General features: G+C 57.4%; 3 gene segments (V, D, J or C); all 3 read left to right on the top strand.

Moving 5' to 3' along the window:
• The window catches only part of LOC102508908, a 226113-nt gene extending 218854 nt beyond the window's left edge, over positions 1-7259 (top strand). The window contains 3 exon segments of the C gene segment in view: positions 6232-6255; positions 6379-6708; positions 6792-7259. Coding sequence covers positions 6232-6255; positions 6379-6708; positions 6792-7120 — 683 coding nt within the window.
• Positions 1-21008, top strand: part of LOC102517513 — a 255227-nt gene that overhangs the window by 137804 nt on the left and 96415 nt on the right.
• LOC116664456 overlaps positions 1-21008 on the top strand; it is a 220355-nt gene that overhangs the window by 131691 nt on the left and 67656 nt on the right.

Below are 21008 nucleotides of genomic sequence, written 5' to 3'. Positions count from 1 at the left end.
TTTTACAAGGCAAAGCAGGGCGATACCTGAGGACACAGCAGACCCTTATCAGCACCTGTCAGCGCCTGCCCTGCGAGCCTGCCTCACTCCCTCTCCCATTAACCCACGTACCTACCTTCCCCGCTACACTGACCAGAGACACAAAGTCCCTCTCTTTGCCTTCACTCTTGCCTACAACTCAAGTCCTTTAGTTCGGGTCTATACACCCAGTGTTAACCCCCTGCCCCCGTACTCATCCAGGGCACCCTCTGTTCCTATCTTCTAATCACTCTGGAAGATGCTTTTTTCAGAAACCTGAGGTGGAAGGGGGAACTGGCCCCCTCTTCTACAAGAGCAAGCCTCTCCCCGACCTGACAAGGGGCAAGCCAAGTCTGAGACTTCCTGCGGTGAGAGCCCTGGCAAAGAGGAGGGAACGTGCACAGGGAGGTGTCCATCAGCCCTGCAGGAAGACAGCCAGGCAGCTTCCACCTCTAGCTACCTCCATCTGATCCCTGTCCAGCCGGTACTGGGAGCGCCAGGAGGCACTAGAGATCTGTGTTGAGGCAGGAGTGCAGAATGAAATGGGGATCCGAGCTGGGAGGACCAGGGTGCATTGCAGATCTGTGCTGGGAGGACCAGGGTGTAGAGCAGTTCTGTGCTGGAAGACCAGAATGCACAAAAGATCTGAGCTGGGAGGACCAGGGTGGACAGAAGATCTGTGCTAGGAGGATGAGGGTGCACTGCAGATCTGTGCTGGGAGGACCGGGGTGCACTGCAGATCTGTGCTCAGAGGACCAGGATTCACGAGTGATCTGAGCTGGGAGGACAGAGATGCACAGGAGACCATCTACAGCAACCAGCCCAGGAAGCCGCCTGCTCCCCACACGGCAGACCTGCAGGAAGTGAGACCTCTACCTCCAGTGAAAGTCCAAGAAGCCGAACAACCTGTAACAGCACCCCCATGCCCAGCAGGGGTGTGACCAATAACCGACAGCGTCCATCATTTTGTCCCTGCGTCCGGCTTAGGACCCACATGAGAAAGCCGGACGTGCCCCCAGCCATCACAGGGGCGCCTGCATCTCGTCCCTGGTCCAGCTTCCCCAGCCCACCGCCCCATCACGCACCGCGGAGCTCGCCCTTTTTCTCTAAAGAACCTTTCTATACACAGAAAATATTTTAATAGATTAACATACTATTTATTATACGCTATGCATACATGTATTAGAAACACATGTCACACACGTGTGTCTGTGTACAGTAACGCTGAACAGTACATACACGTAATAAAACCGCAAAGCTCTCCCGCATCCCTGCCTGCCTGGAGGCTCTGCCAAGCCCGGTGCTGGGTGTGGACGCCCTGGCTGCACCAGCTCGGAATAATCAGGCTCTCCTTATCCTGTTAAAGCATTTTCAGCAACTTAGGAGACACAAGGTCTCATGACAGTGGCTCACAGTCGCTGTTAAAAAGCAGCCCCAAATGCATCTTGGGACCTAGACACAAGCGGAGACGAAGGTGAAGGTGGCGGAGCGGGTCTGAGCAGGGGCGGTGATCCCCGGAGGAAGCGAGCAGAGCAGGGGTGGCGGGCGGTCCTGTGGGGCCCAGCAGAGCACCTGGGCTGGACTCCGCTCTGTGCAGGCCGGAAGGGGCGCAGCACACATGTCGCCCACCCAGCCCTTGTAGGACACGTGCCCGGGAAGCCCCCTTCCCCACCCGCGGCTCTTCTGAAGTGGGCACTGCATTATCCCCCAGGGACCCTGATGCTGCAGGCACAGAACAGCCCAGGGGTGCACACGGGGCTTGGAGTGAGCTGCGGCACTCCAAGACAGGAGAAGCTGAAGGTCCCCGCCCCACTCCTGGGGCACACGCAGCGGTGGAGGGCCTGCGCGCTATTGCTCAGCCAGACAGCCTTCTTCCAGCCCCAGAGACCACCGTGAACTCTGCAGCACAGAAGACAGCTGCTGCTGGGGAAACAGCTTCCCTCTGACCTTGCATGTTACACCGCCCTGCGGTCAGTGATGGGGGACAGGGATGGAGCCACGGATGGAGGGAGAGAAGAGGCTTGGACCCAGAGGAAGACAGCTGCCCACCCAAGAGGCCGTGCTGGCAGGCGGACAGGACAAAGCTGGGGTTAGGCTGCAGCCTGTGCCCACCGCACTCACCAGAGAGGAGAGAGGTGACCACTGGCCCTGGGAGGACCGGGGGCTCAGGGCGGAGGCCGGGTACCCCAGGCAACAGCCAGCCAAGCGGGCAGCACCCCTGTGGGAGGTAGGGAACAGGTGACCGCCGAGACTCCCACTCTCAGCCCAAGGTCCCAGGACACCACTCGCCCCACCCCCGGGCACCCATGTGAGACGCCTCTGCTGTGTCTGGACTCCCCCAGGTGATCTGAGACAGAAACCACCCAGAGAAAAGGGAACTTCAGGAAGCAGGCAGTGCCACCGGTTTCAGTCCTGTTCTTAGTGTTCGCAGGGTTGCAGGCAGTCAGCTCACATCTACGGGAATCCAGCCAAGAAATCCTAGGAACTGGGGCTGCAGGCACAGAGATCAGCCTGGAGGAGCGCAGGTGCCTGGGGCCAGAGGAGGGAAGGGGTGGCGGCAGCACGGAGACCCAGGCTGCAGGGGAGCCACCTCCATGGCTTCCACCTTCGGTGAGTGCAGCCCAAGAGGAGCAGGGGCAGAGGGAGCGCAGGGGGGCATTGGAGGGGAGGCCCCACCTCAGGGACCGCACAAGGCTCCAGGAGCAGCTGAGTAGAAGGCTGGGAGCTGGTGGGCACAGGCAACCGTCCCACCACCTGGAAGGTCCAGGGACCAGGGGAGACTTCTGGGGACACTGGGGACACAAAAGAGGGTGAAGGTACCCCAAGGACGAGGAGCCCTGCTGGGAGGGGCCCAGGGTGGGGCTCCAGGGAGAAAGCCATCCCTGCTGGGAGGGCACCAGGGTGGGACTCCAGGTAGAAAGCCAGCCCTGCTGGGAGGGCACCAGGGTGGGACTCCAGGGAGAAAGCCATCCCAGCTGGGAGGGCACCAGGGTGGGACTCCAGGGAGAAAGCCATCCCTGCTGGGAGGGCACCAGGGTGGGACTCCAGGGAGAAAGCCAGCCCTGCTGGGAGGGCACGAGGGTGGGACTCCAGGGAGAAAAGCCAGCCCTGGGGATAACACAGGGGTCAGGGAGTGGAGTGGAACTACGCTGAGGGCTCTGCGTTGTCCCAGAAGATCAGAGGCTGCCAAGGGCCAGCACCAGGGACAAAGGTCAGGGAGGTTGAAAGTAAGAGGTGTCAGAACACCTGGAGGTCAAGGAGGGCAGCCCCAGGCGCTCTAAAATACATGGAGCTCGTGCACATGAGCAGAAGCCTGGGAGTGGATTGGGGCAAGAAGCTAACTTGGAGTTCAAGAGAATTTGGAGCTTGTGCAAGTGAGAGGCCACTGAAGGGCAGGAGGGCAGGGGGACAGCCTCAGGGGTTCAAGGGAGCTGGTTGAGCTTGTGCAGGTGACCGGTGGGCTTGAAGGGCAGGGGACAACCTGAAGGGCTCCACGGAGCAGGTTGAGCTTGTGCAGGTGAGCAGAGGGCTGCGAGGGCAGGGGGCAGCCCCAAGGGGCTCCTGGGAGCAGGTTGAGCTTCTGCAGGGGAGCAGACGGCTGGGAGGGCAGGGAGCAGCCCTGAGGGGCTCCAGGGAGGAGGTTGAGCTTGTGCAGGTGAGCAGAGGGCTGCGAGGGCAGGGGGCAGCCCTGAGGGGCTCCAGGGAGCAGGTTGAGCTTGTTCGGGACAGCAGAGGGCTGGGAGGGCAGGGCGCATCCCCAGGGGCTCCAGGGAGCAGGTTGAGCTTCTGTAGGTGAGCAGAGGTTTGGGAGAGCAGAGAGCATCCCCAGGGGCTCTAGGGAGCAGGTTGAGCTTCTGCAGGGGAGCAGAAGGCAGGGAGGGCAGGGGGCAGCCCCAGAGGTTCCAGGGAGCAGGTTGAGCTTGTGAAGGTAGCAGAGGGCAGGGAGGGTAGGGGGCAGCCCGAGGGGCTCCTGGGAGCAGGTGGGACTTACATGGGTGAGCAGAGGGCTGTGAGGGCAGAGGGCAGCCCCATGGGTTCCAGGGAGCAAGTTGAGCTTGTACAGGTGAACGGAGGTCTACGAGGGCAGGGGGCAGCCCCAAGGGGCTCCTGGGAGCAGGTTGAGCTTCTGCAGGGGAGCAGAGGTTTGGGAGAGAATGGGGCAGCCTCCAGAGATCCAGGGAGCAGGTTGAGCTCAGGCGGCTCAGCAGAGGGCTGGGAGTCCAAGAGGCAGCCTTAGGGTCTCCAGGGAGCACGTAGAGCACGTGTGGGTGAACAGAGGGCTGGGCGGTCACGGGGCTGCCCCAGGGGCTCCAGGGCACAGGTTGAGCTTCTGCAGGGGACCAGAGAGCTGAGAGGGCAGGGGGCAGCCCCAGGGGCTCCAGGGCTCAGGTTGAGCTTCTGCAGGGGAGCAGAGAGCTGGGAGGGCAGGGAGCAGCCCCAGGGGCTCCAGGGAGAAATCAGAGCTATGACCTGTAGGCTGGGGGCAGGCAGGTACAGGAGAGCCCTGAGGAACTACAAGAAGCTGGTAGAGCTTGTATTGGTGAACAGGGGAATGGGAGGGCAGGACGGAGCCTAAAGTGGTCCAGGAAACCACTTGAATTGTGAGAATGAGCAAAGGGTCCACACAACAGCGGGGCTCCCCTGTAGCTAGCGGATTAAAGCCCGGACCTAAGGTACAGCCACACGAGGAGCTGAGCCAGGTTGACGGCTGTGGGGATGGTCAGAGGGGCCAGGGCTGCTCCTGGCCAGTGTCTCCTGGGACAAGGGTCTCAGAGGCTGCCAGTGAGCAGGGGGCTGAGGTCAGAGGACAGGGACATGGGAGCTAAAAGCTGGGGTGGCGTCAGGGGCCCAGGTGGGAGGGGGAAGTGAGCTGAGGGGCTCCAGCTGGAGGACCAGAAGAGGGACAGGAGCTCCCCGAGGCACAGACTCGGCAGCCTGGCTGAGGCAACTGGGATGAAAGGGGAGGGGCCAAGGAGGAGGCCTGCAGGGCCAGGGTCCAGGGGGCCAGGGGCCAGGGGCCAGGGGGCCAGGGGCCAGGGCCCAGGTGCTCTGGCTGCAGAGCTGACCCAGAAGACACGGGCGCGGAGGGCAAAGAGCAGGCCAGGCAAGGGGCCACGAGCAGGCTTCTGGGTGGTGGAGGCCCACCACGCCAAGGAGAGGCCCGCTCACCCAGGGAAGGGCCGGGCTGGGGCAGCAGGACGGTGAGCTCAGGGGACCAGCAGACGCTGGCCGGGAGCAGGCAGCACTGGTCAGGACTCAGACACAGGGCTCAGTCAGGCCAGGCACTTGCAGGAGGTCAGGGACCTAGGGGGCTGTCACCCAGGTGATATCCCAGCGCTGACACACAGCTGCAGAGGCACGAGGCCCTGGGTGGTGAGGGCCCTGCCGGCCAGCTGCTTTGCAGACATTCTGGAAGCACATGGGCGCTGGGATCAGGGGTGCCCAGACCTGGGCTCGTAACACCCTGCCTGGACCCTCTCAGAGGTGAAGCCCTGGTGGTCACACAGCCTGCTTTCTTGCAGCCTCCACCAAGGCCCCATCGGTCTATCCTCTGACTGCTAGATGCGGGGACACGCCTGGCTCCACGGTGGCCTTCGGCTGCCTGGTCTGGGGCTACATCCCTGAGCCGGTGACGGTGACCTGGAATTCAGGCGCTGTGTCCAGCGACATCCACACCTTCCCATCTGTTCTCATGTCCTTGGGGCTCTACTCACTCAGCAGCTTAGTGACTCTGCCCACCAGCACCTCGACCAGAAAGACCTTCATCTGCAACGTAGCCCACCCAGCCAGCAGCACCAAGGTGGACAAGAGTGTGGATAAGTAGACAGGCCTCAGGGCGGGCGTCCACTCCCAGACAGGACCGAGGTCAGCCCTCCGCCCGGCTCGAACCACATGGCAGGATGGCAACCTCTGCCCAGAGTATCAGAGGAGGAGCAGTCTCCTCGCCTGAAGGCCTCCCAGGCAATGGGAGGGGTCCTCTGGGTGTTTCTATCAGGTCCAAGGTGGGCACAGGATGCACACCTCTACCGCACATAGCTCGTGCTGGACCTGCCAAAATCTATCCCTGACATATGCCCGCCCCAACAGACCTGTCGCCCTCACCCATAAACCTCCTGTCTGCTTTCTTTGCAGAACCCAAGATACCCCAACCACAACCAAAACCACAACCACAACCGCAACCACAACCAAAACCACAACCAAAACCTGAACCAGAATGCACGTGTCCCAAATGTCCAGGTGAGTAAGACAAGCCACTCCCTTTTAACAAGGAGGTGGCCACAGCCCTGGCGTGCTGGGAATACATGTGTCCTGGAGAAGGCTGGCCCAGGTGCTAACTGCCCACCCTGTCTTCCCTGCCAGCCCCTGAGCTCCTGGGAGGGCCCTCTGTCTTCATCTTCCCCCCGAAACCCAAGGACGTCCTCTCCATTTCTGGGAGGCCCGAGGTCACATGTGTTGTGGTGGACGTGGGCCAGGAAGACCCCGAGGTCAGTTTCAACTGGTACATTGATGGCGTTGAGGTGCGAACGGCCAACACGAAGCCAAAGGAGGAACAGTTCAACAGCACGTACCGCGTGGTCAGCGTCCTGACCATCCAGCACCAGGACTGGCTGACGGGGAAGGAGTTAAAATGCAAGGTCAACAACAAAGCTCTCCCGGCCCCCATCGAGAGGACCATCTCCAAGGCCAAAGGTGGGACGGACAACGGGCGCGGGAGGGTCCTGTGGGGCTGCTCAGAGTGACCGTCGGGCGCTCAGACACACCTGTCCCCACAGGGCAGACCCGGGAGCCGCAGGTGTACACCCTGGCCCCACACCGGGAAGAGCTGGCCAAGGACACCGTGAGCATAACCTGCCTGGTCAAAGGCTTCTACCCAGCTGACATCAACGTTGAGTGGCAGAGGAACGGGCGGCCGGAGTCAGAGGGCGCCTACGCCACCACGCTGCCCCAGCTGGACAACGACGGGACCTACTTCCTCTACAGCAAGCTCTCGGTGGGAAAGAACACGTGGCAGCGGGGAGAAACCTTCACCTGTGTGGTGATGCACGAGGCCCTGCACAACCACTCCACCCAGAAATCCATCTCCCAGTCTTCGGGTAAATGAGCCTCACCCCGGCACCCCAGCGAACCCCCCTCCCCGAGGCCCTCAGGGTCCGGCGTGGACGCCTGAGCCCCACCCCTGCGTACATACCTCCCGGGCGAGCATGAAATAAAACACCCAGTGCCTCCCTGGGGCCCTGCAACCCTGTCATGGTTCTTTCCGAGCAGAGCTCCGGCGCTCGCCGGGCACGCGGGAGGCGGGGGCAGGCCAGGCTCTGAGGACAAACTTGGTGCCAACGGAGGCAGGCAGCAGCCCGAGGCCACAGAGGGGGCTCTGCCAGAGGCAGCAGCTCCCCAGGGTCCAGCGTCCGGTCAGAACCTACTCAGGCTGTAGTGTGTAGAGCGGACGGGTAGAGCCTCGCAGGAACCCTCACGGAAATGAGTGCACAGTTCTTCCCACCTCTGTCCAAGCCCAACTTTGGGACAGTGGCAGGTCCTTGTCCCCGCAGTTCCCGTCCCCGGGGCCTTGAGAGTCCACGTGCTGACACCCTGTCAACATGGGAGCCACGCCTGACCGGCGATGGGGGCACAGGCCTCCTGCTCCCAGGACACACGGAGATCAGGCCCCACCCTCCCGCAGGCGAGGTGCTCAGGGCCAGATCTGTACCCTCGAGGGGACACTCACCCAGACCCATAGGAAACAAGCCCTCTCATGGAGCACACTAGCCTGCACACCCCTCGTCCACCTGCAAACTCACGCACACGCATGTGCCTGTGCAAATGCACACAAGGGCACAACCACAAAACTGCACACAAGCCAGCCTTCCTCACTGGGTCCTCAACGGGGTACCCGCCCGGGGCCAGACCAGAACCTGGAGCCGGGTCTCGTGAACCCTCTGTGGACACCAGCTTGGTCCCCACTCCTCAAAGCCCCAGCAGCACTGACCACACTGGCCGCCTCAGAACCCCACCCCTCCTCTCCCCAGGACACCTGCGTCCCCTCCTCAACACACAGAGACTCAACACCCCACTGGTCCCTAGCACAACCACCCCACCCCCTCGGGCACACAGGGACACCCCAAGGTTGCCTCCGCCCTTCCCTGCAATACGAACCACCACAAACCTGCTCTGCAGACCCCTGCCGTTTAGGCCTGGCCTCCAGTGGGAAGGAAGGCAGGGGTCAGGGCAACCTCTCCCCAGAGGACCCCATGAAACGCACTGCAGAGGAGTGGATGAGGGACCCCCACGGGCCAGGCTTACATATGGCCCAAGGAGTCCGGCCAAGACTGAGGCCAAAGCTGGAGGAATAGGGGACACAAGGTCGGTACCCAGGGATTGACATAAGGGAACCATTGATCCAGCCCCCCAGGGGGATACTAGTGCCCCACCCGCCCTGTCACACAGCTGACCACCCCCTCCCTGTCCAGAGCCACTCCTGGAGGAGGAGAGCTGTGCCGAGGCCCAGAGCGGGGAGCTGGACGGGCTGTGGACCACCATCTCCATCTTCATCACCCTCTTCCTGCTCAGCGTGTGCTACAGCGCCACAGTGACCCTCTTCAAGGTGGGCGGGCCAGGCCAGCTCTCCCTGCTGTCCCCACACAGTGCCCGCACAGTCCCCCTTCCCTGTCCACTCCCTGTCCCTCCATGTCCCTCCCTGCCCCCTTCCTGTCCACTCACAGTCCCGTCACTGTCTCCTCACTCTCCCCTCTTGTCCTTTCTGTCCACTGTCTGTCCTTCTCTGTCTCTCCAGTCCATTCTGTTCTCTCACTGTCCCTCTCTGTCCCTGTCGGGACCTCGCTGTCCGTAGCTATGCCCACGCAGTCCTCGCGCCACCCCACCGGAGCACACTCGCGGCCGGCAGTCCCCGGGCTGGGAGGCCAGGTCCTTGGGGGAAGCTGGCATGGGGGCCCCGGCTGTGCTCAAACCCGCCATCCCTGCAGGTGAAGTGGATCTTCTCCTCGGTGGTGGAGCTGAAGCGGACGATCGTCCCAGACTACAGAAACATGATCGGGCAGGGGGCCTAGCGTGTCCTCTGGGGGTGTCCACGGCCACCCCAGACCCCAGAGGTACCCCGATCATCACTCCGAGCTGCTCAGCCACTACTCCGCCCGCTGCCCTGCCAGCTCTGACCTCTCGGCCGTCCTCAACCACACCTCCATCCTCCGACCTCACGGCCAACACCGACCACACCCTGCACCCTGCCCACCTTCAGGGGACCAAGTGGACAGCAGGTGCTACCACCAACCTGAGCTCAGGGGTCTGCCTGTCCTCACCAGGAGTGCCCGGGGCACCCTGGGGTTCCTCTGGAATAGCAGGAAGCTGGCATCCCGGGAGAGTGGGCACGGCCCGCTCTCTGTGGATACCATCAGGCCAGATGACCAAGGACGGTTCCAAACAGGAGGCACACTGTGTGAGATGTCTGCTGGAACAGTGCTGCCCCGGACGACCTCACTCAGCAGGGAAGCTTCTGGATGTGCCACCAACGGTCAGCAGAGTACTCAGCCCTGAGAAGGGCCTGGGCCCATGGCCCCTACAGGAGCCAGGCCTGCCAGGAAGGGGGTGAGGTCTCCCAACTCCAGCTTCCCAGAGACGGGCCTGGTGACCGCGTCGCCCACGGGCAGAACGCAGCCTCGCTGGACAGAGCAAGAGGGACACTGGCAAAACAGGGCAGTGGCCGCAGCCAGCCAGTCCTGTGACCAGAAGCCTGAGACACCTTCAGCAGGAGCTCCCTCACTGGGCGGTGTGGTGAGAGGCGAGCCCCGGGAGGAGGGAGCCCGACAGCCTGGCGTCCCGGCCCCAGACCCCTGGGCCTCTCCTGTCTTCTCCTTGGATGGGGAGGGGCAGGCCCCACTGCCGGGTGGTGGCGGGGGAGGGGGGGCGCTACAGCCAGAGGTCACGCCAGGCCTGGCTTGGGAAGCTGTGCATCCTTTCTAAACGTCTGGCACCCACGAACTTTCTGCACTGTTTATCTTTGGTTGGGTTTTTTGTTGGGAGACTCTGGCTTGTCATGTTTTGAGTTGTTCAGACAATAAAGCATCCTTTACCATTCCATAGCTCTCTGGGAATCGCTCTGTGTTGCGGCCCCTCCCCTGGTGCCTCCACAGCCTGGCCGCCCTCCACACCCTCCCAGCCCCAGGCCCCAGCTCTAACCCCACCACACCCATCCTTGGGGTTCCCTGGGGGCGCGGAGTCAGCAGCAAGTCCCAGGTGTCAGACGCCTGGTCAGCATGGCTGCTGTAACACGCAGCACATTCGGGTTGGAACCACAGAAATGATTGTCTCCCGTCCTGGAGCGGCACGTCCCAGGTCGAGGAGCGTGAAGGCCACTGTGCCCACCGGCTGCCAAGGCGGCAGGGCCGGAGTCAGGACTCGGTCCACCCGGGAGGCCAGAACCTGAGCTCCAGTCCCTCCTGGTGGTTCCATCTCAAAGGAACAGTCTCAGGTCCCAGGTTGTAGGAGACACAGCACTCCCCAGAGGGCAGACACAGGAGCCACATCAGACTGCCCTTCGCAGGAAATGCTCCAGGAAACGGAGGCCAGTGCCTGGTCAGTGTTGGCTCTGCTGGGCGATCCAGGCCAGCACTTCGGAAGAGCTCAGTCATCCACGGGACACGGCCCTGGGCGGCTGGACAATGTCCAAGTGTCTGTGTGAGCCTTTCAGTGTGTCAGGGCAGAGGGGGCGAAATCAATGTGCCGAGTCTGTGGCTCCACGGCCCCAGGGGAGGCCAGCAGGACAGGCTCCTGGCAGGGAGCTGGGACCAGCAATGAGTGTCTGTCAGTAAAGCCACAGCACCCCAGGGACATTGGGAAGGGCCATTCCAGCTTCCTGTGGGGGACAGACAGACAGACAGTCAGAGGAATACCGAGAATTTTATGCAGTACAGGGATTGCTCACTCCAGTGGGCTCCGCACCAAAGACGGTGAGGCCATGGGGCGGGCAGCCAGGTCCAGGAGCATCGCCGGCCCTCAGGGACCCTGCCAGGCGTGAGGACACTGGGCACCCTCTGCCTCCAGGGTGCTCCGGAAACCATCCTGGGGGTCTCCCCCACTCGCAATCTCCCTCACACGGAACACCTAAACAACAAGCTGAACATGCCTATGGTCCCTGCGGCCTGCCCGGCCCCAGGCCCTGCCCCTCACCTCCATCCCCTGGACCACGGATCTGCCTCCAGCCACACATTCCCGTGGGGACACCAGGACGGTCGATACCGGGCTGGCCCCACGGGTCCTCGAGGAGCACCAGTCCCAGAACAGCTGCCCCCCAACAGGCCTGAGGGCCCCGTCCTGACCCTGGGGCAACATCAGGCCACACCGTGTCCCCCATGCACAACCCCTCCTGGGCCCCTGGAAGCCAAGTGGCCGACGCCTTCCCTTGAGCCCCTGGGTCAGCACCGGTGTGAGCCTGAAGTCAGCCTCCTGCTGCTCCTGTCCCCTCGGGGCCCTGCCCCGGGCAAGACCACCGACACACTCCTGTCAGCGTCACACCTCTCCTGCCCGCACCCCCATCTCACACACACACACACACACACACCCCCTGGGCTGCCACCCCACTGCGCCTCTGGGCCCCCACCAGGTGCCCCCTCCTCCCGCACTCCAAGGGGAACGTCTGCCACTCTGAGCTTTGAAAACCTGCATTGCTGTCCGTGTGTGGTGTCCGTGGATGTGGAGAAAAGAAACCCTTGTGCACTGTTGGTGAGGACATAAAATGGCATTACCGTTGTGCAAAACGGTTTGGAAGCCCCTCAGAGAAATTTCAGAAACAACTACCACACTTGCAGCAATCCCACTGCTTACAATAAACCCGAGCGAACAGGCAACAGGTCTTAAAGAGGCACTTGAACACCCACTTCCCAGCAGCTCCATTGACGATACCTACCACGAGGCGGGAACGCGAGTGTCCTTCCGTGGATGGACAGATGAGCACGATGTGGGCTGAGCGTACAATGGAACAGCACTGCCCCTGAAGAAAGAGGAACAGTGTGACGTGTCTGACAGCACGGGGGCACCTGGAGGACATCGGAACGCGTACCGTGAGCCAGGGGCAAGACGGTGAATCGTGTGCGATTCCACTTGTGTGAGCGATTACGAGTGGCCGCATTCCCAGAAAGACAAAACACAGAAGTGGCTGCAGCCGGGGGAGAACGGGGGGTGTTGTTTACGGGCATAGGGTTTCACACGTAAAGACGGGGAGAGTTATGGAGACGCAGGTGGTCGTGATTGCACTTTATGAATGTACTCACTGTCCCCAAGACCCGGAGAAAGGTGTAACATGGTACACTTCCTTAGGGGCAACTCCTATTCTTTTACCACGATAAAAAAAACCTTTTAAGCGGGAGAAATCTAACCCATTCAATAACATCTGAACGCCTTCAGGAAGACCTGGAGCCTGTGTCCCTCCCTGTGGAAGAAACCGGCTGCAGCAGGTTGCAGCTGCACACCTGCCTGGCCCAGGGCTGACCCCCTGCGGAGGCCGGCGGACGCCGCGGGAGCAGCGTCTCCACGCTGACGGCGTGAGGGTGCAGGGCAGTGACAACGTGCACGGCTGCAGCACAGCCCCCCAGCCAAAGGACGGCTCCTACAGTTTGCTCTCCAACAGGTGTAAACTTCTCTTCTGAACAACCCTAACCTAGAGACACACAAAGGGAAGGGAACGCTAAGAAAGCTGCTCACGCCTTAGCTAACCTGACGTAGAACAAGGACAGCACTACCCACTGCGTGTCGGCCACCGTGGACCACGTTAAGCTTCCCGATTAAAAGGCAGCAATACACTTTGTGTCTCCACCTAATGCAGGGAAATTACCTCAGATGTAATATAAAATTGCCAACCCTCCTCCAGGAAAGGCTTGAACTCCCATTGCCCATCTTACGTATCTTCGGCTGATGTTCACTTCTCGTGTTGATGAATAACCTCCGTCTTGGGTGTCCTGCAGCTTATATGCTGAGGTATGTAGCATCACCACTAGCACGTCTTATGTCAGACGGAAGAGGGTGGGGGCGGCCGGTACAGGTTGGTTATGAGAGAAGGAGACGGAGACGGTGGAGCAGAAGGACACAGAGCACATTCACATTACATCTACATGAGGACCACGTCTCCCTGGAGAAAAATGGAGACGGGCAGAGAGACCCCTGTACAGCCAAGGCACTGAAGAAAGGTCCACGAGGAGTCACGTAGGGAGGGAAGAGAGGTACTCGGTTTGGAGCGCAGCCTCGAGGAGGGGACCCGGGACGGGGAGACACGTCATGGGCCCGGAGGTCTTCCCTGGGGAGAGGGCAGCTTGAGAGCGTTAGTAATATGAATGCTAACCAAGTTACGGATAAGAACAGATGAAAACAGTTTGAACCTTCACAGGGACCAGGAAAATATAAAAAGAGAACCACTCACCAGAGGGGTACAATAGCTAAAACTTAAAACACTGGAAGGGGAGAACAGGGGACTAGGTGACACCGGAGACCCCACGTGACCTGGAAGACAGAACCATGGGAATTACCCAGTCAGAACTACAAAAGGAAGAACAACTTTTTTAAAATTGAGAGCAGTTTAAGGAATCTATGGAACTACATCAACTGTCCTAACATTGGCATGATCAGGCTCCCAGAAGCAGAAGAGAGAGAGAAAAAAGTTGAAAATGTACTTAATGAAATTATGGCAAAAACGCACCAACCATGAAGAAAGAGAGACATTTCCAGGCGTAGGAATCACACAGTCCCAAACAAACAGAACCCACAGAGACCCACACCAGGACACGTCACAATTAAAATGGCAAAAGTTAAGGATAAAGAGAGAATGCTGAAGACAGAAAGAGAACAACACTGTCACGGACAAGGAACTGCCACAAAGTTAGCAGTTGATTTTTCTGCAGAAACTCTGCAGACCACACGGGAGAGGAATGATCTAAACAAATGCTGAATGGAAAATACCTACAACCTAGGAGGAGGTGTCACCCCGCAAATTTGTCGTTTACACCGGAAGGAGAGACAAGAACTTCTCAGGCAAGCAAATCCTGGAGCAGTTCATCAACCCTCAGAGACACGTCAAAGGTCTTCCTGGAGGGGAACACACAGGCTATTGCAAGATGCAAGAATTTACAGCAAAGGCAAATCCCACTAAAAGGCAAATTAAAGCCTGAGGGCCATCAACTAAATAAGCAAAAGATTAAAAGATAAAATACATAAAATTAACTGTGACTGCAGTAAACAGCAGTTCACAGGAAGAAGTAAAATATAACATCAAAAAAACGGGGGGCTCACAGAGGGAACTAAAAAAAAAAACACACATGTGAAAAGCTGCTCACATTCCTAATCATTAGGGAAATGTAAATCAAAACCAAAATGAGATGTCACCACAAAGACTACAAGTAAGAAATATTGGTGAAGAGATGGGGTAAACGGAACCCTTGTCGCTGTTAGCAGGAGTGCAAATTGGTGCAGCGTCTGGGGAAAACAGTAAGGAGTATCCTCAAAAAAACTAAAGACAGAACTATCACACGCTCCAGCAATTCCACTCCTGCCTATACATCCGAAGGAAACAAAAACAAGAATTTGAAAAGATACATGCACCCCAAGGTACATAGCAACTGTATGAACAGGAGTCAGCATACGGAAGCAACACAAGTGTCTGTCGGCAGAAAATGGATACAGGTGGTACGATGTATACACACGACGGAATAATGCTCAGCCGTGCAGAAGAATGATTTCTGCCGTTTGTGACATTGGTGGTTCTCTGCAGTATGAGGCTTAGTGAAGTAAGTCAGACAAAGGCAAATGCTCTACGATATCACTTGTATGTGGAATCTAAACATTAATAGAAGTGAATAAATATAACAACAGGAAAACAGACACACAGATAGACAGATCAAATTAGTGGTTACCCGCGTGGAGAGGAGAGGGGGAAGGGGCTACGTAAGGACAGGGAATTAACAAATACCAACTACTATGTATAAAATACATAGGCTACTAGGACTATTGCACAGCACAGGGAGTATAGTCAGTGCTTCTGATAACTTCAACTGGAATGTAGTCTCTAAAAGAATTGAATCACCATTTGGTATGCTGTCCACCTGAAACTAATGTAACGTTGTCAATGAAGTGTATTTAACTTAAGTATATGTACATACACAAATTCATATCAAACTAAGGAACCATCTTCAAATTCCACCCACAACACTGGGGATCAATCATGCTTCTCTGTGGGGCGTGACTCCAAGACATTGGGCCAAGAAGAAGACTCAGGTTACAAAAATGGACATGGCTCCTGCCCCGAGACACACGAGGTCTTGGGACGCTGGTCCAGACTGCGTTCTTTCTCTGAAACTACCTTACGTTACGTGAGGCTCATTTGCTGTCCATTAGGCCTTTTCCACGTCAGACAGTGACTGAGCCATGTGTGTGCCCAAGGCCTTCCAGGCCGCTGTCCGTGGTCCTGACTCGAACTAGCAGGCTCTCTCAGCTACTGTCCATGGTTCTGCTTCTGCTGCTCTGCACGGGGTAATGATATTTTTAGATTAAACACACTTTGCCCTTTTAGGGTAGTTTTAGGCTAACAGATACGTTGAGCAGAAAGTCACAGAGTTCCATAACTTCCACTGCCTCCACACGTACGCCCAGTTTCACCTATTATGAACATCTATCTCCAGTGTGCTACACTTGTCAGAAATGATGAGACAACTTAATAAATTATGATTAACTGAAGTCCATAGGCAACACCATGGCTCACTATTATCTGCACAGTTCTATGAGTTTTGACAAAGGCATGATGTCATTTGCATCCAGCGGCCCCGAGGCTGCTGTCCATGGAACTGCCTTGATCAGGTACACTGTTCAGACTGCTGCCCATCGGTCCACCATTTCAGCAACACACAGTACAATTTCACTGCCTTAAGACTCCCTGTACCTCACCTCCTCATTTCCCACCCCTCCCACACAAACTCCTGGCAGCCTCTCATCTTCTCATTGCCTCCATAGATGAGCTCCTTCAAATACCATACAGTAGGAATCTCACAGACAGTATAACCTTCTCCGGTTGGCTCCTTTCACTTAGCAATGTGCATTTTCATTTCCCCATGTCCTTTTGTGGCTCAATGGCTCATTTCTTCTTCTTTTTTAATGGTCATTTCTTACTTTGGGGGACTATGGGAGGGTAATTAATTTTTCTTAATGAAGATACTGGGGATTGAAGCAAGGACCTCATGCATGCTAAGCACACACTCATTCATTGATCAATACCCTCCCCCCATTTCTTCTCCTATTAACTTCTTTTTTCAACAGCTTTATTGAGATACAATTGATACACAAAATAAACGCATATATTCGAGGTACACCTGAGATTGCACATACGCAGACACCTGTGAAACCATCACTACTGTCAAGGTAGTCGACATATCCATTTCTCTAGAAGTTTCCTTGTGCTTTGGGTCTATTGGGATGGGGGGAGGAGCACACGTATGTGAAGAACATTTATCACGAAATCTACTCTCTTAACAAATATCTGGGTGCACAATGCAGTGTTGTAAACCGTAGGCACAATGTTACACACAGAGCCTCAGAATAGAACTCATTTTGCATAACTGGAAATTTATACCTATTGAATCACAGCAGAATCAAAGAATATCACCACAGAAAATCAATGAAGCACAAAAGAAAGAAGCCAGAAGGAATAGAGGAACAAATTATCTACAAGACAGACAGAGAACTATTAAAAACAACAGTGATAATAGGACTTTCCCTGCCACAATTACTTTAATGTAAATGGATTAAATTATCAGAGCAAAAGATAGAGAGCGGCTGAGTGGATAACAAGCAAGGTCCAAATCTGTGCCATCACAAGGGACTCACTTTAGGTTTAAGGACACATGTAGGCTGGTCATGAAGGGATGGAAAAACGTACTCCATGAGAAAGGCAAACAAAAGGAAGCAAGGATGGGTACACTTGGACAAAATAGACTTGAAGGTAAAAACAGTCATAAGACACCCAGAAAGACGCTATACAATGATGAAAAACTCAATTCTTCACAGATGGCTTCGTCCTTTTTATTCTGAAATCCTATCCCACTGTCTGGATGCATCCACTCACCTACTGAGGGACATCCTGGGCGCATCCAAGTTTGAGTTAAGCTACGAACAAAGCACCTGCAGACATTTATAAACCATAAACATCGCTGCACAGATTTGGGGTGGACATGAGTTTTCAGCCCATTTGAACAGGTGAGTAACTAGGAATGCAGTTGCTGGGTTGTATGGCAAGATTAGGTTTAGATTTTGGAGAACCTGCCGAGCTCTCCTGCAGACGGGCTCTTCCGTTTTGCACCCACCCGCAGCGGAGGAGGCCTCCTGCTGCCCCACACCCTCACCAGCGTTGGGAGGTGCCGGGTTTCGGTGTTGCTTCTGGACGTCCACCGTTCTAACAGCTGCGTGGTGGTCTTACTTGTTTTCACTTACAGGCTCCAGCGACGTAGGACGTGGAGGAAACTTGCGCTTCCTTCTCTGCATCTGTGAGTCTTCCTAGGTGACAGGTCTGTCCAGGGCTTTTAGTCACTTTTAACTGGGTTGTTGCTTTCCTTGTTGCTGACTTTTAACAGTTCTCTGCATATTTCGGACACGAGTCCTTTATCAGATACGAGGTTTGCAGATGTGTGATTCTCCCAGTCTCTGGCCTGCCTTTCATTCTCTCGACAGTGTCTTCCACAGGCAGGCATTTTCCACTTCAGTTAAGTTCAGCTAGTGACTTCTTTTTCGTGGAATGCGCTTTTGGTGTTGTACCTCCTGGCTCTTCGCCGAATCAAGGTCACCTAGATTCCCATGGTTCCGTTCTTTGCGTTGAGGTCAACGACCCACTGTGAGTCAACTTCATGACCACTGTGAGTATGTGCCTCAGCTCGTTTCCTGCTGGGATGCAGGTGCTCCACCACCACTTGGTGAACAGAGCCCCTTCTCCATTAGGTTGCCTTCGCTCCAGGCGAGCTCTCAGAGGTGGGCCTGGGCAGCGAGAGGTCACTCCCTTATCTGAGCTCCTTTGGTGCTTCTAGAATGTTCTGCCACTGAGGGGGACATGCAATCAAATGGCCTTCAGCCATCTGCAGAAAAATTATTTCTAACAGAATTTGCACCCAAACCAAGGATAAAGTGTAAAGGTAGAATAAAGGCATCCCCTGACAGGCAAGATCTCAGACAACGTCCCTCCAGGCATCCTCTCTCAGGAAGACAGCAGACGGCCTTTGGACCTGAACTCTCCACGTCAGCTGCCTGCGCCCCGGCCGATCATGGACTCCAGCCACCGTCATTGTGCCAGTCACTTCTTTACGACAAATCTCTTTCTAGATACAGATACAGACCGTATACACAGAGGTAGGGGTACATCCTACGGATTCCGTTCCCCTGGAGACTAACACACCCTGGGGCACAACGCAGTCTTCTTCCAACCCACAGGAGCCGACTGACTCCAGAGAGGATGGGAGGGCAGGTCCACGGCACTCAGCAGCGTTCCTGAAGAGGGGGTCTAAACTGCACTGGAAAGCCAGCTCAAGGGCCCAGCATCGATGCTTAGTTAAGTCTAAAGCACGTGCTTCCACACGTACAACGTGGGAACGTCCAGTTACACGCACTGGGTCTGTTCACAACGCAGCGCATTTCCTCCTAAACGGTACATCAAGTGATTGAGCCTCGTAGAAGGAACAGCATCCTGGATTAGAACGGCAGCAAGTGTCACAAACCTGCTGGAAAGCAGAGTGGATCCCTCCCGCGGGCGGCCCCACTCGGCTTGCTCACTGGCTGCCCAGCACTCGAGCTGCTCAGAAAGGCACCTTCGTGCGGTCCTGCTGTGAGGAGCATGAGCCGTTCTCCACCTTCGGAGACAAAACGCTGGCTTCCTGTAAGAAAAACTATGGTGCTGCCCAGGGTCCTTGCGCTTCGCCTGGCCGTGTGGGTGAGCTTCCCCCGTCAGGATCTGTGGCACCAAGTTCACCACACGGAGCAGAGGGAGGCGGCCCAGGCCAGCCAGCGCGTTCCAGAGCCACGTCCCGGCCCTCTCCGACCCTCTCCACGCCCTCGTCTCTGGCTGCTGCGCTTCTCAGTGAGGGGCTGGGGGACGCACACCTGACGGCAGCTTGTCAGCTGAGCTGGAGCCTCAGCCAAGGGACAGCCTTGGAGCAGGTGGGCCCTGGAAGAAGCCCCCGGGACACAGGAGACTGGGGCTCAAGAAGGTGGCTGTGCCCCCAGTCCCAGGTGAGTCCCCGGGAGGCACCCCATAAGTGAGGGTCCTTGGCTTCACACGGGGCAGAACTCAAGAGCAAGCCGTGGGTCAGGAAGAGTAGGTTACTCAGACAGAGGCACACTCCGCAGACAGAGCGCGGGCGTCTCGCTCAGCAGGGAGAGCGGCCACGCGGAGCGGGGGCGCTGGTTCCCATGGGCTCAGTAGCGTCGCATGCTAACTAGTGGGGGGATCGTTCCAGCCGCCTTGGGGAAGGGGCAGGGGGTCCCAGGACGTGGGCCACCACCCACTTGTTAGCCTTATGGCCAGCCTCAGAACTGTCCTGGCCCCTGTGGGCACGCCATTCACCAGGCTGGTATGTTACAACGAGCCGATAATGAAGCTCAAGGCCAACTGGAAGTCAACTCTTCCACCATCTTGGGCCTCAAGATCTATTGGGGGTTGAGTCTCCCACCGTCTCCGTGCTAATTGCTGTGTCATTCCTTTAATGGCGGTGCCCTGCCCCCTTCCCTCCTGTCCCACCCACGCAGCAGACCTCAGCGGCAGAGAAACCTGTGAGCCCCCGGGAGTGGTTTAGCACAAATCCTCTCCCGGGGCCGCAGCCTTCTGTTGCTCCCTGACTCCTCTGGACCCCTCTCACTCCCCACACCTTCCTCCAAGGGGGGCTGCGGGCTCCCGTGCCCATCAGCCGCCAGCCACTGGGATAAGAGCGTCAGCACCCAGGGAACGGCGGGAGCAAGGCCCAGCCAGCGCCTTGGCCCCACGTTGGCTAACTCCGTCTGCGGCTCTCGCCCAGGGGCCGTCCTGCATTTCCTCCTCCTGGAAACGCACAGCCTCCCCGCACTGGTCAACAGCTCCATCCTCCAAACACAGACTCAGCTCCTCTCCCTGCTCCAGCACAGGGCGCACCCGCCAAGCAGCCTGCCTGCCGTCCTGGTGGGTCTCAGCCCAGGCTGGTCTCTGCCGTGGGAGGTAGGGTGCAGCAGGAGTCAAGACACCAATCCCTACTCTGCCTCCGTCACACTCCATGTGATGGGCCTGGAGGGGCAGGCTTGAGTGTTACTGATGGCGCCCCAGTCATAAAACTCTGCTTGGACGGGGCACGGGGAGGGGGCTTTCTGATTAAAAGATGCAGGCTCAGGGAGCTGAGAAGTCGGGTGTGGCCCAGCAGGAGCCCCAGGAGCTGCCCTCCCGCCTACACGGTTCAGACGGATACCTCCAAGGAGACCGCTGGAGAAGGCAGTGCTGGGGGAGCCGCCTGCTGACACAGGCATGAGCTGAGCGTGGGGACCCGAGCCCTGCACACCTCCACACGGTCCGTCTAATCCATACAACATGGACGCAAGGGTCGTTTTGAGCTGCAGGCAATTAAAAAAGCAGACACAAGGCAATCTCTCCGCCTCCTGCCTTTTACAAGGCAAAGCAGGGCGATACCTGAGGACACAGCAGACCCTTATCAGCACCTGTCAGCGCCTGCCCTGCGAGCCTGCCTCACTCCCTCTCCCATTAACCCACGTACCTACCTTCCCCGCTACACTGACCAGAGACACAAAGTCCCTCTCTTTGCCTTCACCCTTGCCTACAACTCAAGTCCTTTAGTTCGGGTCTATACACCCAGTGTTAACCCCTGCCCCCGTACTCATCCAGGGCACCCTCTGTTCCTATCTTCTAATCACTCTGGAAGATGCTTTTTTCAGAAACCTGAGGTGGAAGGGGGAACTGGCCCCCTCTTCTACAAGAGCAAGCCTCT

The sequence above is a fragment of the Camelus ferus genome, chromosome 6 (assembly GCF_009834535.1).
Source record: "Camelus ferus isolate YT-003-E chromosome 6, BCGSAC_Cfer_1.0, whole genome shotgun sequence".
Taxonomy (NCBI): Eukaryota; Metazoa; Chordata; class Mammalia; order Artiodactyla; family Camelidae; genus Camelus; species Camelus ferus.
Note: the sequence above shows the minus strand (reverse complement) of the source record. Positions and strands in the feature narration are given on the sequence as shown.